We start from the raw sequence: 16,381 nt of genomic DNA on the forward strand, positions 1-16,381 counted from the left end.
AACTCTCCTCCGCAGAGAGAAATTATGGTGTGGGAGATAGGGAGTTGTTGGCCATCAAGTTAGCTTTTGAGGAATGGCGCCATTGGCTAGAGGGAGCCAGACACCCTATTACCGTGTTTACCGACCATAAGTATCTGGCCTACTTGGAGTCAGCCAAGCGTCTGAACCCGAGACAGGCCAGATGGTCTTTGTTCTTTTCAAGGTTTAATTTTGTTGTCACGTTCCGCCCTGGGGTTAAGAATGTGAAGGCGGATGCCCTGTCACGTTGTTTTCCGGGAGGGGGGAACTTTGAAGACCGGGGTCCCATTTTGGCTGAAGGGGTGGTTGTGTCTGCTCTTTTTCCTGAATTGGAGGCAGAGGTTCAGGCAGCCCAGGCAGAGGCTCCTGATCTTTGTCCTCCTGGGAGGGTGTTTGTGCCTCTCACTTTACGACACAAGGTTTTTATGGAGCACCACGATACTGTCCTTGCTGGGCACACGGGGGGTAGAGCCACAGTGGATCTCATTGCTCGGAGATTCTGGTGGCCGGCTCTTCGTGAGTCGGTTGAGGGTTTTGTGGCAGCCTGCGAGACCTGCGCTCGTGCCAAAGTCCCTCATTCACGGCCATCGGGTCCTCTCCTTCCGTTACCCATTCCTTCCTGTCCTTGGACACATCTGTCCATGGATTTTATTACAGACCTGCCGTGTTCCTCGGGGAAGACTGTGATTCTGGTGGTGGTGGATCGTTTTAGCAAAATGGCATATTTTGTTCCTTTTCCTGGTTTGCCCAATGCTAAAACGCTGGCGCAGACATTTATTGATCACATTGTCAAACTGCATGGTATCCCTTCAGACATAGTCTCTGATAGAGGTACGCAGTTTGTTTCCAGATTCTGGAAGGCCTTCTGTTCTTGATTGGGGGTTCAGTTGTCATTCTCTTCTGCTTTCCACCCGCAGTCGAATGGCCAGACAGAGCACGTCAATCAGAATCTGGAGACATATCTGCGTTGTTTTGTGACGGAGAATCAGGAGGATTGGTGTTCTTTTCTCTCCCTTGCTGAGTTTGCTTTAAATAACCGTCGTCAGGAGTCCTCTGATAGGTCACCATTTTTTGGTGCATATGGGTTTCATCCGCAGTTTGGGACATTCTCTGGAGAGGGGGCTTCTGGTTTACCTGATGAGGAGAGATTCTCCTCGTCTTTGTCATCTATTTGGCAAAAGATTCAGGATAATCTAAAGAGCATGAGTGAGAGATATAAGCGTGTGGCGGATAAGAGACGTGTGCCTGGTCCGGTCCTGAATGTTGGTGATCTGGTATGGTTGTCTACTAAGAATATCAAATTGAAGGTTCCCTCCTGGAAGTTGGGTCCTAAGTTTATTGGGCCTTACAAAATCTTGCATACCGTCTTGATCTTCCTCAGACTTGGAAGATCCATAATGTTTTTCACAAGTCCCTATTAAAACCTTATGCCCAACCCACTGTACCCTCCTCTTTGCCTCCTCCTCCAATTTTGGTTGATGATAATCTTGAATTTCAGGTCTCTAGGATTGTGGACTCTCATATTGTCGGCGGTTCTCTTCAGTACCTCGTTTATTGGGAGGGTTATGGTCCTGAGGAGAGGATGTGGGTTCCAGTGGCGGACAGTAAGGCCACTCGTCTTCTCAGGGCATTCCATAGGTCCCATCCTGAGAAGGTGGGCTCTGAGTGTCCGGAGTCCACTCGTAGAGGGAGGGGTACTGTCACCACCAGATCTTTGAGAAGTTCTGTTAGACGTTCTTCTTCAGTTCTTCTTTTGTTTTGCTATCGTTTTGACATCTCTCCTCCCTCTCCAAGCTGTCATCTATTAGCAGTGATTGCCTCCCTATATATCTCCTCCCCATACTGCCTTACCTTGCGGTTTATACAACTTCCTGGAGTGTGCTGATGCTAGAAGCTGTTACTACTGCATCCACAAGATAAGTCTGTTTCTTTATTTCTGTTCTCCTGTGGGCTTGATCCTAGGTGACCCTGACTCCCTCCGTATTAAGTGTAGGGAGCCGGTGGTCGTGTCCCCTCACTGTTATAGGGTGTAACGGCACCGTTTCAGCAGACAAGGGGTTAAGATCCGTTTAGGCGATATGCCCCTTTCCGAGGAGACAGGCACAGCTACTGCAGAACACCAACCTCCCGAACTGGATACAAAATAACACTCCAAACTGGAACCTCGCGAGTAGCTGTCAGCAGGCGAACAGGAAAAGCATTCAGTCGGCTTACACTCCTGGCAATCAGTCTCCAACAGCATACAGGGAATCCCCCCAATAACGAGACAAGGCTCCGTCTTGAGGGTCAAACAGTGGTCTGAAGTGCTGGCACACCCAGCCTGGTTTTTATTACAGTTTGTTGCAGATACAACATATCCCCACAATGCATCATGGTTTCCTCCCCTCTGTCCCGGAGACAACCAAAGACAATCCAATTATCTCTCAGGACAAAGGGGAGATCACCAATACACATGTGGAGACAACAGGACAGGAATCACCACCCAAACACACAATGGCACACCCCCACAGCAAATACAGACATTTAACATATCCCCAGATAGCTCAAGTCTGAGTGCATATCATTAGGTGAATGGCACTCAGAATACACAAATACAATAATATTAGCTATCTGGGTGCCCTCACATAACATACAATTTAACCGAACGCATAATAACATAAAATACAATTCTACAGACAGATTTAAGCTGTGCGGCCGGTCTGTCTTCTCCTTTACAGTTACTATGGGCCATAATCCTGAGGCAAGAGGCTTTTAAACAGTCCTCTCCAAAACCCAGTGGCGAGGTTGGTTTCGCCACACATCTCCCCCCCCCCCAGGGAAGACTAACCAGATACCTGACCTCACGCCGGTCGGTACCTGAGTTAGTCTGGCAGCCCACCCACAACCCAATACTGGACCTGCTGAATTTCGTAGCCTGTCTCTGTCCAGTAAGTCCACCAAGGTGATGTTGGAAGCTGGTACTCCCGGTCTCTGTGTTGCTCCCTGGTTTGGAGTGGAGGTTGCTTTGTGGGCAGGGATCAGCGGTACTCAGCCCTGGTGCCAGCGCTACCACGGAAGAAGCCTGGTTGGAGCCTGGTTGTTGGAGGGGGAGACCGACTGTCTCTACCCTCTGTGCTGTAACTGCAGAGACCACGGTCCCATCTGCACTGTTGTGGGGCTTACTGTCTCCCCCTGGTGCGTTAAGCTGCCGCTGGGGAGAGGGGGTAACGAGCTCCTCTCCCATACATACTTCCAGCCGCTGGGGAGTGCGACCGACCGCCTCCGCTCCCAATACAGTGTCCTGCTGCTGGGGAAAGGAGACTGGGCTCTCTATTCCCTGTAGGACACTCTGCCGCTGGGGGACAGGACCGACTGTCTCTGCCCCCTGTAACTCCGCCTGCCGCTGGGGAATGGAGACTCGGCTCCCAATTCCCAAAAAATCATGCTGCTGCTGGGGGGCAGGAACAACTACCTCTGCCCCCTGTAACTCAGCCTGCCGCTGGGGAGGGAGGCCGCTGCTCTCCCCTCCCTGCACTTCACACTGCCTTCCCGGCACATCACTCTGCTGCTGGGGGGCAGGAACAACTACCTCTGCCCCCTGTAACTCAGCCTGCCGCTGGGGAGGGAGGCCGCTGCTCTCCTCTCCCTGCACTTCACACTGACGCTGGGGAATGGAGACTAGGCTCCCACTGTCCCGCAACCGTAACCTCCGATGGAGGTCCACCCAACGTGGCAGCTGACCGTCACCTTCTGCCCGGTATAGTAGGGTCTTAGACACTAGATTCCTCACGAACTTCACGTATTTCTCAGCTGGATTGGGTCCGAAGAAGTTCAGCCGCAACCACATCATACGGTCAAATTCCTCCACAGAGTATCTGTACTCCACTGCTGGTTCCATCCTGGTGCTTTTAGGGTCACTGTACTGAGACATGCGTTGCCCTTAAGTTATTCAGGTGTCATACAGTCGAGGAACGAGGGTATGCAATTTTCTACCATTGAGATTTTTGTATAGGCTGAGCAGTAAGGGAGAGAGCTAGGGCTGTTACAGGGCTTACCCTTTTGTTCCTTAGTTTTGGATTAAGTCAGTCGGATCTTCATTTGTGTCTTCTAGTTTTCTGTAACACCATCTGTGACATTATGAGCCTGTTCTTGCATGATTACTACTGTGCCCGGAGTAGTAATTTGGTGCTATCCAATAACACTGACTTTAATGCTCATACCTGTACTATTGTTAATTGTTTTGTTGACAGGCCAAGAGTTAACTAAGTCACTATGCTACTTGCGGCCCTCTTTTATTGCTGCCCGGGCCTCTACTATTGAGATCTGGTCCGTAATTGCAGATGTGTTACCGCTTCCTATGTGACGGGTTACAGGAACCATTCTTCTGCCTCAGGTCCTGTTTGGGGACCATAGAAAGTTTGTTCCTTTATAGGAATTATTATGTTTACAGTTTATTGGGGGTTATGATCCAAATAGAGATAATATATGTTATTACTCTTATGCCATACAGTGACTGCTTTATATGGGTGCCTGAACCGCCCTTTCTCTTATGCTTTTTACGGAGTGATGGCGGATAAAACTCACGTTTTGGCATGGAATGTTAGAGGCCTGGGAGAGCCCTCTAAATGTCAGGCGGTTTTTATGGCTGTCCAGAAGTACCAGCCAGCCATAGTTTGCCTCACTGAGACTCACTTGTCTAAACAATCCCACAGACTGCTTCATAAACCATGGATTTCGCAGGCCTTTCATTTCACTTTCTGTACGCACGTTAGGGGGGTTAGTGTCCTGGTTCATAGAGCCTTTCCTTTTGAGTGCCACTCTAGCAAAATTGATACTGAAGGCCGATATGTCTGTCTGCGCTGTTCTATTTTTGGGGTACAATTTCTTCTAATTGCCATATATATACCATGGCCATATTCTACTGGTGTAATAAAAGAAGTAATGACATGGATAGTGCAGGGCCCCCAGGCGCCGGTTCTGATGATAGGTGACTTTAATAAATATTTGGACCCTTCTTTGGATAAGTTCCCTCCACCTAATGATCTAACACATGCTGGGGAAGCCACATTGGCAAAGTTACTCAGAGAACTGGACCTGCACGACCTGTGGAGAATTAGATTCCCTCAGGAACAGCAGTACTCCTGCTTCTCTGCATCCCATAATTCTTTGTCCAGAATTGATTTACCCATTGGATCCCTGGAGGCATTGCCATATACCTCTGTTATTGAATATTTACTGTGGTGCCTCTCGAATCATTCTCCCATACACATAGAATTGAGATTTGAAAACGACAGGGACGTTGTGGTTCAGCGCTCTGGAAACTCAACCCTTTTTGGATACATTTGTTAGACGAGGAAGACCCCATGACAGAATATATAAGGGAATTTTTCAATTTTAACATAGGGTCAACACCCATAGGAATAGTTTGGGACACCAGAAAGTATATGTGAGAGGTCTTTATATCCAGAAATTTAATAAATGAAAAATTAAAACTAGGGAACTCACTAAAGCTATACAGCAGGAAGTGACAAAGAGTGAACAGGTATATGTAAGCACGCCCTCCCAGCAGACTGCAGCCGTATGGAAAGAAGCGCAATCCAAACTTACAGATCATCTGCTATATATAGCGGACAATAAACGGTTCTTCACTAAACAAAAATACTTTGAGGCAGGAGAGAGTACGGGTTGTCTGCTGGCTAGGGTGGTCCGGTCACAGGAGGGTTCATCCAGAGTAGCAGCAATCAGAACCGCAGATGGAGAACTTTCTGTGGAAAGTTCAGTAATCCTGGATACATTTCACAACTTTTATAAGGATTTATACTCCTCCAAATTGCTTATGGGAAGAGATGATATTAAAAATTATCTTAGCCAAATATCTATCCCTAAATTTTCCCTAGAATCGGCCGCATATCTGGATGAGCCCATTACACTGGAGGAACTTGAAATTGCTTTAAGCTCTCTTCCTAATGAAAAGGCTCCGGGGTCGGATGGATTACCAGGAGAATTCTTTAAACAATACAGGGACTGTCTCCTTCCACACCTCCTGGAGACCTTTAATGATGCGCTATGAATCGGAAAGCTTCCTGCTTCTATGAGAGAGGCTATAGTGGTGGTTATACCAAAGCCCAATAAGGACCCAGTTAAACCTGACTCATACAGACCTATTTCTCTCCTACCTACTGATGTAAAATTGCTAGCTAAATTACTGGCCAACCGGCTTAATAAGGTCCTTTAATACAAAAGGATCAGGCTGGATTTATGCCAGATAGAAGCACAGCCAATAATCTCCAACAGTTTTTTTAATCTACAGAGACCGTTAAATACGGGGTGATGCCGTGCAATAATATCCTTAGACGCAGCCAAGGCTTTTGACAGTGTGGAATGGGAATACCTGTGGGAAGTCTTGGAGTCCATGGGATTTGGGCGGGGTTTTATCTCCTGGGTCAAATTACTGTAACTCCCCATTAGCAAGGATTAGAGCGAACGGGCTACTCTCCAAACACTTTCCTTTACATAGAGGCACACGGCAGGGTTGTCCCTTGTCCCCCCTCCTATTTGTGATAGCAATCGAGCCCCTGGCCTGCCTTCTATGAAATTCTCCACATTGGAAGGGATTTCCAATAGGCCCCCGGGAAGAAAGAGTCTTGTTATATGCAGATGATCTATTATTATATGTGGGAGACCTGCAGAAGTCCATTGATCAAATAAAGAAGGAGATTGTTGATTTTGGGACATTTTCTGGGCTTAAAATAAACTGGGGCAAGTCCACAATTCTCACCTTAGATCCCACCCCAACACAATTAGATCTCGCCCGTATACCCCTGCAACTGACCACCCACTTCAAATATTTAGGCGTAATGATATCACCAGTACCAGCCGAATACATAAAACTGAATTTAGAGCCACTAATCGCTAAATTTGTAGTCAAAACTCCCAGACACAGCTGACAATTTTAAATCATAGTAATAGGTAGAAACATTTTATTAGAAGAAAGTAATGTATTTTTTTTTACAAAATAATAAGTAGCACATGTAACCATGAGACAATCATTGATCATTGACCATTTGTAAATTATTTATATTGCGGAGTCTCAACATGTGCGAACGGGTAAGCCTTGATAATTAAATCACACAAAAACTGTCTCAATTTTAGCTGGAATTCAGGCATATTTTCAGAAGTAAATCAGCCTCATTATTTCTACAACACTGTGTATTGCTTTTAAGGGCTCGTTATCGTGATCCTAAATTGTACTTCCAATATTCTATACCTTCTATTTAGGCTTTGCGCACATGATTGTATCCATTTTGTGGCCCAAAAAATGCGGATTTGCAAAATACCAATACTGACCACGTGCATGCCACATTTTTCTACTAAAACTGGCTATACTTGTCCATAAAACGGAAAAGAATAGGACATGTTCTATAATTTGTGGAATGATAACGCGAATGTGGACACATTTTCAGCAGACCCATAAAAATGCATGGGTCCGTCTGTGATCCACAAAAAATTGCAGATCAGATGCGACCAAAACTACAGTCGTGTACATGAAGCATAATTGTCAAAGTTAACAGACTGAGTCCAATACATACAGTAGACAGGATGAAAAACGGAGCTATATTCTTAATAACACCCGAGCAAGGGGTGTAACAACAAAGACTACCATTCAATTGACATGTCTCTACTTTTATTTTTAGAATAGGTTCTTGTAAATAGCTGTATTGTCTGCAAACAAGAAACCATTCCTTGATAATAGTCAGCTGAAAAATAAAGATGTATGACACTGCAGATGACAAATCCATGCATGGGTTTGTTAATGACCTCACATTGAATATTTTATTAGAGGTGCATATCTGATAGAAACAAGGCATAATTGCACTTGTAGTTACAGATGAAGAGAAGTGATTCCTAGAATACGATTTAGACATATTCACAGTTATCATAGAAATCTTCACACTTGTTTACTTCTTTATGAAGGAGCTATAAATTATTTGTAAATCATGGTTTCTATCCTAATATGAACCCCAATTATTCTCATGTCTGTCTGTCTTCCCTTTTCTCATTATTTGCGCTTTATGTGTATAATCTTATGTTGTTTTGCAGCGTCTCAATGCCTTGATTGTTCTTAAGATGAAGGTATGGAAGAGGACAAGTCCTGCTTTGATGCTGCTCTGTGCTCTGTTGTCTTTACTCGTTTGCACAGAAGTCTTTTTCCGGAGCTGGAAAGTCAGCTCAACCCCATCTCAGTCAGTAATGGGTTCACCAAAGAGATCAAGGAGATTTCCACGAGCCTCCGAACGCAAGTCACCTATGATTTCACAATGTAAGAGAAAATGTATTTAAAAACCTTTAAATGTATGCCTTCCATTTTTATACATGTACAATCCATTCTACAAGTTGACCCGAGCAGAAAAGATAAAAGCCAAATGGGCACAATGCTCAGCTAAGCACTTTCTTTTTAGCAACCAGAAGGAATTTTAGCATCCAGATCTCCAGTAACCTAAACTCATCAATGAAATGTCAGAAGTTTTATTAATCTATAGGAACACTTTTTCTTTTTTTAAGATTAATACTGTACTATAAAGTCATTTCAGATAATTTTTTAGATTAAAGAGGTTGTCTGTTACGATAAGTCATCGATATCAGATTGGTTGGAGCCCGATTGATGGCACCCCTGCCAATCAGGCGTTTGAAGAGAATGCATTGCTGGTACGAGTAATGTGCTCTCTTCTCTGTTTACCTGCTCGCTGTAGACAATGTAGTGGCGAGCAGAGTAATTTCAGCTCCATCATCCCATTCCCTTCTTTGTGATTGCTCCTTCCTATTCAAGTGAATAGGACGGACCTATTGCCGATCTGATAATGATGATCTATCCTGAAGATAGGTCATCAATATAACAAAAGCAGACAACCACTTTAAGCTGTCATGTTTGCACATGAAGAATAATACTATTTATGGCCATTATATGACCTGAATCTGGCATATTTAGCAGTTTTCCCTCTGCAATATGCAATTTTGTTTTTCCATGAGCTACTGGGCAGAAATTATATGGTCTCATGCTTGCCCATAGACTATACATAGGGACAGGTTAACTTGCTCTCCTAGCTCTTTGTAGCACACTCTCAGAAGCTGCAGCAGTAAAGAAAACAATATACTGAGGTACGGAGCAGTTTAGATGCAAATCCAGAAGTGAAGATAGACGCTAACTGTGTTATTACACTGCCTGATGAACAGGCAGTGCAAACGCTGATGGATGCTAACACATTCATTAGTGCTTATTTGACCCAGCTGGACTACAGGGGCCAATGCATACAGAATACAGGAGGAAACAGTTACTGTGCATCAGAATCACAGGCAGGTCACATATATGGATGTGTGCATCATCGTGCATGCCACCAACAGTCCTAGCTAATCCCTAACTTAACCAAAAGCATACAGCAGCCTTCAGTAAAGCAAAAAAAAAAAAAACTGCATGCCCCTACAAGAGCTGTGTCTCAATGACTCTTTAGTGGAACATAATAAGGACATAGAGGCAGCACCAATAAAGTAGTGCTGAAAAAAAAAGTTATTTTAATCCATGTTGTGACAGTGCAAACACATGCTTTTGATTATCTTCTGTTGGATTTAGAATGAATGTGCATTACTTTTAGGCTTAGTTCTCACTTATTTGGTCAGTTATGTTTACCAGTTATTATCAGCCCAAAGCAAGTGTGGGTCAAAACCACAGAACAGATTCAGATCTATTTATGATACCTAATCCGAGAGTAGGCTTGGCTCCTGAATTTGGCTCACAATAAGTGATGGACATAACTGACTAAATATCTGAAGTGCGAACTCAGACTTTCAGGTCAATGTTAGCGTCAGATCTAATTAATTGACGTGGACTTAACCGTGCAGTGGCCGAAGATTCAAGTAGTGGCCCCATGACAGTGGGAAGGGTGTTAGCATTAAGGCTGTGTTCAAATCACTGTGTATTTTTCCGTGCTTCTGATCTGTCAGAAGAACAGCCCACAGTATCCTTTACATTTTCAATATGACTTGCAGTTGGGTGGAAGACTTCAGGAACTGGGTGACAACCAGTTTGAAGATGTGTGCCATGCATGCCTCCTGACACAGTGCAGACAGAATGTTCTTCTCGTTATCGGTTACCATGGTTCCTAACTCCAGTTGTCGAGGAGACAGCCAGGATTTGATTTCTTGGTTAATCATGCTGGAGTACCACTCTTAACTGTACCTACAGTGGAGTCTGAGGACAAGGTGGAGGATAAGACGGCAGAGGAGGACATTGGCACATAAATCCCATGAATGCAACACAGAAAAGGCTTTCCCATCACCTTGCCAAGTTGCTGGTGTGCCTTGGCCAGAACCACGTTAATCCAGTGGTCTGTAAAGGATATATATTGTCCATGACCACAGTTATAGCTTCACATGTCAGTGCTGGCATGAACTGTACCAGGCACTAACAGGTTCAAGAACTGGCCTACTTTCTGCTAAACATACGTGCGCAGGACTGTTACAACTTTTTTAGAGAAGTAATAACGGATTGGGACTCTCCACCTTGGCTGGGTACAAGCCATCAGCTCTATGAAAGGTGCAGAGTCAACGATGTGGAAAGGGAGAGACTGTAGTTTCAGCAACTTGACCAGGTGCACATTCAGCTTCTGCACCGTTGGATGAGTGAATGCATACCATTGTCTCTTTGCAATCGCCTCGGAGATCGATTGCTGGCAAAACATGTGACGAGGAGTAGGAGGAAGAGAAGTAACAGAAGCAAATGACAGCTTCCTTTTGTTGTGGTTGAGAAGATTCAGTGGTTGCTGCGTCAGGCTGTACCACTACATTAATGCCTCATTTTTCCCAGGCCACTTTATGGTGCCGTTCCATGTGTTGACGCAGGGCTGTGATGCCAACATTTGCACCCTGACCGCACTAGACCTTTTTCCCACATACCCGGCATACCGCCAAGCTAACGTCCTCCAGCGACTTGATGAAAAATTCCCACACTGCTAAGTTTTACCCCCACCACTCCATGTTGACTGCATGCTGCGGCCTTTATAAGACTGTGCACCAGTATTAGTTTCCCGCCAGGTAGGAGACGGTCTAACCTGGGCGCGTTTGGCTCCAGATCTTCCACTGCAATCACTCTGCTGACTCATCGGCACTCTGTTCCTGTCTTACAGGCCTGTTGCCACCCTTACCTTCTGATGATGATGCCCCTCCTCACCTGGCTCCCACATGCAATTGGCTACTGCCACGTACACTCACCTAAAGAATTATTAGGAACACCATACAAATACGGTGTTGGACCCCCTTTTGCCTTCAAAACTGCCTTAATTCTACGTGGCATTGATTCAAGAAGGTGCTGATAGCATTCTTTAGAAATGTTGGCCCATATTGATAGGATAGCATCTTGCAGTTGATGGAGATTTGAGGGATGCACATCCAGGGCACGAAGCTCCCGTTCCACCACATCCCAAAGATGCTCTATTGGGTTGAGATCTGGTGTCTGTGGGGGCCATTTTAGTACAGTGAACTCATTGTCATGTTCAAGAAACCAATTTGAAATGATTCGAGCTTTGGGACATGGTGCATTATCCTGCTGGAAGTAGCCATCAGAGGATGGGTACATGATGGTCATGAATGGATGGACATGGTCAAAAACAATGCTCAGGTAGCCCGTGGCATTTAAACGATGGCCAATTGGCACTAAGGGGCCTAAAGTGTGCCCAGAAAACATCCCCCACACCATTACATCACCACCAGCCTGCAGAGTGGTAACAAGGCATGATGGATACATGTTCTCATTCTGTTTACGCCAAATTCGGACTCTACCATTTGAATGTCTCAACAGAAATCGAGACTCATCAGACCAGGCAACATTTTTCCAGTCTTCAACAGTCCAGTTTTGGTGAGCTCGTGCAAATTGTAGCCTCTTTTTCCTATTTGAAGTGGAGATGAGTGGTACCCGGTGGGGTCTTCTGCTGTTGTAGCCCACCATTCTTTCCCATTCTGACATTCAGTTTGGAGTTCAGGAGATTGTCTTGACCAGGACCACAACCCTACATGCATTGATGCAACTGTCATGTGATTGGTTGACTAGATAATCGCATTAATGAGAAATAGAACAGGTGTTCCTAATAATTCTTTAGGTGAGTGTATGTCCCGAGACATGCAGATGTTCCCGCGACAGGTGGCAGGGGTTCTGTGAGACTGGCTACATGTGCTTTGATCTGACATGTTTTCCTTCTGGATCAAATTAAGTCCGTGTTTTTTGTGGTGCTTGCCACACCTCCCCAAGTGTGGCTATTGTGGTCATTTTGCCTTCTATATTTATTGCTGTTTCTCCCACTATGCTTAGCGGTTTATAGCTTCTGTTGGACTTGTGGTTAGCCTGTGTTTGGTTCTCGGCTGAGTTCCTGGTGCTACCAAAGTTTCATTGAAGATAAGTGTTTCCTTTCCCTTTTGTATTTTGTTTATATATATATATATATATATATATATATCTATATGTATATGTGTCGCCAAGTCGCCACTTGGCCAGGAGCACAGGATCAGGGAGCAGGTCACCTCCTATAACATCCCTAATCTGACCCTGACTCCTAGCTGTATGAGCCGACCCTGATGGTGGGAGGGCTCATACTCCAGAACCTTTAAGTCCCTACTAGCCCTCAGGGTGGCCCTTACTAGGAGCAGGGTAAGACAACCTGTTCCTCCTGGATACGGAGGAACAGGAGTCTCACTGGCCAAGCTGGAAGGAAGGGCAGACATATACAGACATATAGATTTGGCAGGTGAACAACACTAGTTCCAAACTAACTTGCCACAGCCTTGCTGACTGGAACCCATGCACCAGGTATTGCTGTCCACACAAACACTAAGATGACAGAACACACAAAACACACAGGAAACCAGGACATCTATAGCTGTAATAAACATAGAAAGGAACACATCAACTAGACATCATACATGGGTTTTATGACCACAAGGGTGGCCCTCACTGGCAGATGGAATAGGATACCAGGAGGATGACTCCAGCAACATGCCTGGAGTACCCCTCAGAATTCTAATCTCCACAGAGGCTTTATAGCCCAAAGTGGCCACACCCAGACAGAAACACACAGGAAAGGGAGTTAACCCTTTCAACACAAACCAGGGGAGTGAAACCGCTTAAAGGGGAATACACACACAAGTATCACACTGCAGCTGTTACCGCAGGCAATGACATACGTGGCAACTATGTCTTGGGAAACAGCCAGAAGGCCGAGACACTGCCACCACATGTACAACACCACACGTTGCCACGGACAGCCACCAGTGAAGGGAAATGACACAGTGCACACCAAACAAGGAAAGTGCACACAAACACACACACAAAGCCAGAGGCAACCGCATGCATACCTGTTGTCCACGGCAACCGCACTTGAGGCAAACTACTAAGTGCCCCCAGCTGCAGTTGACACAACACCCAGACTGCGGGCAACTGCATGTGGCTCCCAAGGAGTCACGATCATAACCATGGGCATGACAATATGTGTGTGTGTTGCCTTTCCCTGCTGTTTGTCAGTAGGCCTGAGGGAGACTCCTGTTCGTCCTTCCCTTTGGAGGAACAGGTAGATTCAGTCCTGACATTAGTTCCAGGGTCTTATAGGGTGAGATAGGATTCTAGGTATACGGTGTATGAACGTGCCTACCTTTGGGGCCTGTTCATACTGGTAGTCTGTCAGGACTGGAGTTAGGGTTTTCTCTAGGAGGTGTCCATTTTCCTTACCTAGTTTCCAGGCCTTATTCCAGTATCCCCTTTCCCTCCTATGCTCGGTTTGCTGTTTTCCTCCCACATACGATTGTGACAGCTACATTATCATCCACTACTGTCTGCTCGTCACCTTTCCTACACTCACCAGTCTCATAGCCACATCTCTGACTGCTCTCAACATGTGCTCCCACCTGACTATCATCATCATTAGCTGCATATCTAAAGGAGGATGCAGTGGACCTCTGTGCTGGCCTGTAACTGCTGAGTGTCCTCAGTAAGCTCGTCCTCTCTAAAAGCTGAACAGAGCCAGCAGCAAACAATTCTTCCCAAGCAGAAGGAGCATCAAAATAAAGAGGCAGTTGCAGGTCAGGTGGCATAACAGAGCTTGGTCCTGGGCCATGCCAACTGCAAGTGTGCTGTTAGAGGAGCCCACCAATTTCCAGCTCTGTGTGTCTGACGTCACTTGAGATGATGTTGAAGGGCGAGTCGCGAGTCAGCCATTCCAGTATAGTTGGATTGTTGGTCAAAACATGACTGCTGGAGGACAGTGGCAGCTCTGGCCTGTAGCTGCAGCTGCTGCTACCACCAACCCTTCTTCTGCTGCTACTTGTTCTGGCTATAGTAACACTTTTGCAGGCCCAGGCAACTGCTGGCCTTGATGTACAGTCACTAAATCAGTAATCTAACTATGTAACTAAGTATAAATGGTGCAGCATATAAACTAGATAAACGCACATATATATTAGACCGCCTGTTAAGACTAAGTTTGATGCACGGTAAGTCTATGTATAACACAGCAGATTAAGTATTAATGGCACAGCAAGTATACTAGATGAATGCATCTATATATTAGACCGCCTGTTGACAAAGAGTCTGACGTACAGTAAGTATAGCAGAACAGATTATGTGTATATGGCACAGAATGTGTATTACATAAACGCGCCTATACAGTCATGTGAAAAAATTAGGACACCCTTTGAAAGCATGTGGTTTTTTGTAACATTTTTAATAAAAGGTTATTTCATCTCCGTTTCAACAATACAGAGAGATTAAAGTAATCCAACTAAACAAAGAAAACTGAAGAAAAGTCTTTTCAAGATCTTCTGTAAATGTCATTCTACAAAAATGCCTATTCTAACTGAGGAAAAAGATAGGACACCCTTGCCCCTAATAGCGAGTGTTACCTCCTTTGGCTGAAATAACTGCAGTGAGACGGTTCTTGTAGCCATCTACCAGTCTTCGACATCGGTCTGAGGAAATTTTACCCCACTCCTCAATGCAGAACTTTTTCAGCTGTGAGATGTTTGAGGGGTTTCTTGCACGTACAGCCCTTTTCACCCCACAGCATCTCAATGGGATTCAAATCTGGACCATTCCAGGACTCTCCATTTCTTCTTTTTCAGCCAATCTTTGGTTGATTTACTAGTATGTTTTGGGTCATTGTCATGTTGCATGGTCCAGTTCCGCTTCAGCTTTAATTTTCTAACTGATGGTCTCACATGTTCTTCAAGCACCTTCTGATACACAGTAGAATTCATCGTGGATTCTATGATGGTGAGCTGACCAGGTCCTGCTGCAGCAAAGCAGCCCCAAACCATGACACTTCCACCTCCATGCTTCACAGTTGGTATGAGGTTCTTTTCTTGGAATGCTGTGTTTGGTTTACGCCAAACATGTCCTCTGCTGTTGTGTCCAAATAATTCAATTTTGGACTCATCTGTCCAAAGAACATTATTCCAGAAGTCCTGGTCTTTGTCAACTTTATCTCTGGCAAATGTCAGTCTGGCCTCGATGTTTCTCTTGGAAAGCAAAGGTTTCCTCCTTGCACACCTCCCATGCAAGTTAAACTTGTACAGTCTCTTTCTGATTGTAGAGGCATGTACTTCTACATCAACAGTAGCCAGAGCCTGCTGTAGTTCTCGAGATGACACTTTAGGGTTTTTGGAGACCTCTTTTAGCATCTTGCGGTCTGCTCTTGGGGTGAACTTGCTGGGGCGACCAGTCCTAGGCATGTTGGCAGTTGTTTTGAAAGCCCTCCACTTGTAGACTATCTTCCGGACAGTGGAATGGCTGATTTCAAAATCTTTTGAGATCTTTTTAAATCCCTTCCCAGACTCATAGGCTGCTACAATCTTTTTTCTGAAGTCCTCTGACAGCTCTTTTGCTCTCACCATGGTGCTCACTCTCACTTCAACAGTCAGGAGCACACCAAACTAAATGTCTGAGGTTTAAATAGGGCAAGCCTCATTCAACATGCAGAGTAACGATCTACTAATTATGTGCACCTGGTGTGATATACCTGTGTGAGATCTGAGCCAATTTAAGAGGGAATACATGTGAGGGTGTCCTATCTTTTTCCTCAGTTAGAATAGGCATTTTTGTAGAATGACATTTACAGAAGATCTTGAAAAGACTTTTCTTCAGTTTTCTTTGTTTAGTTGGATTACTTTAATCTCTCTGTATTGTTGAAACGGAGATGAAATAACCTTTTATTAAAAATGTTACAAAAAACCACATGCTTTCAAAGGGTGTCCTAATTTTTTCACATGACTGTATGTTAGATCGCCTGTTGACAAGGAGTCTGAAAAACAGTAAGTCTATATATAAAAGAACAGATTAAGTATTAATGGCACA

The 16,381-nt window shown here is 44.9% G+C and overlaps 1 protein-coding gene across 1 annotated transcript in view; it reads left to right on the forward strand.

Moving 5' to 3' along the window:
- NRTN (neurturin) overlaps nucleotides 1–16,381 on the forward strand; it is a 699,911-nt gene that overhangs the window by 611,832 nt on the left and 71,698 nt on the right. The window contains exon 4 of the mRNA XM_044305909.1: nucleotides 8,098–8,317. Within this exon, the coding sequence (XP_044161844.1) occupies nucleotides 8,125–8,317 (193 nt within the window). The 5' untranslated portion in view covers nucleotides 8,098–8,124. The remainder of the gene's footprint in view (nucleotides 1–8,097; nucleotides 8,318–16,381) is intronic.

The sequence above is a fragment of the Bufo gargarizans genome, chromosome 1, assembly GCF_014858855.1.
Source record: "Bufo gargarizans isolate SCDJY-AF-19 chromosome 1, ASM1485885v1, whole genome shotgun sequence".
In the NCBI taxonomy this organism is placed as follows: domain Eukaryota; kingdom Metazoa; phylum Chordata; class Amphibia; order Anura; family Bufonidae; genus Bufo; species Bufo gargarizans.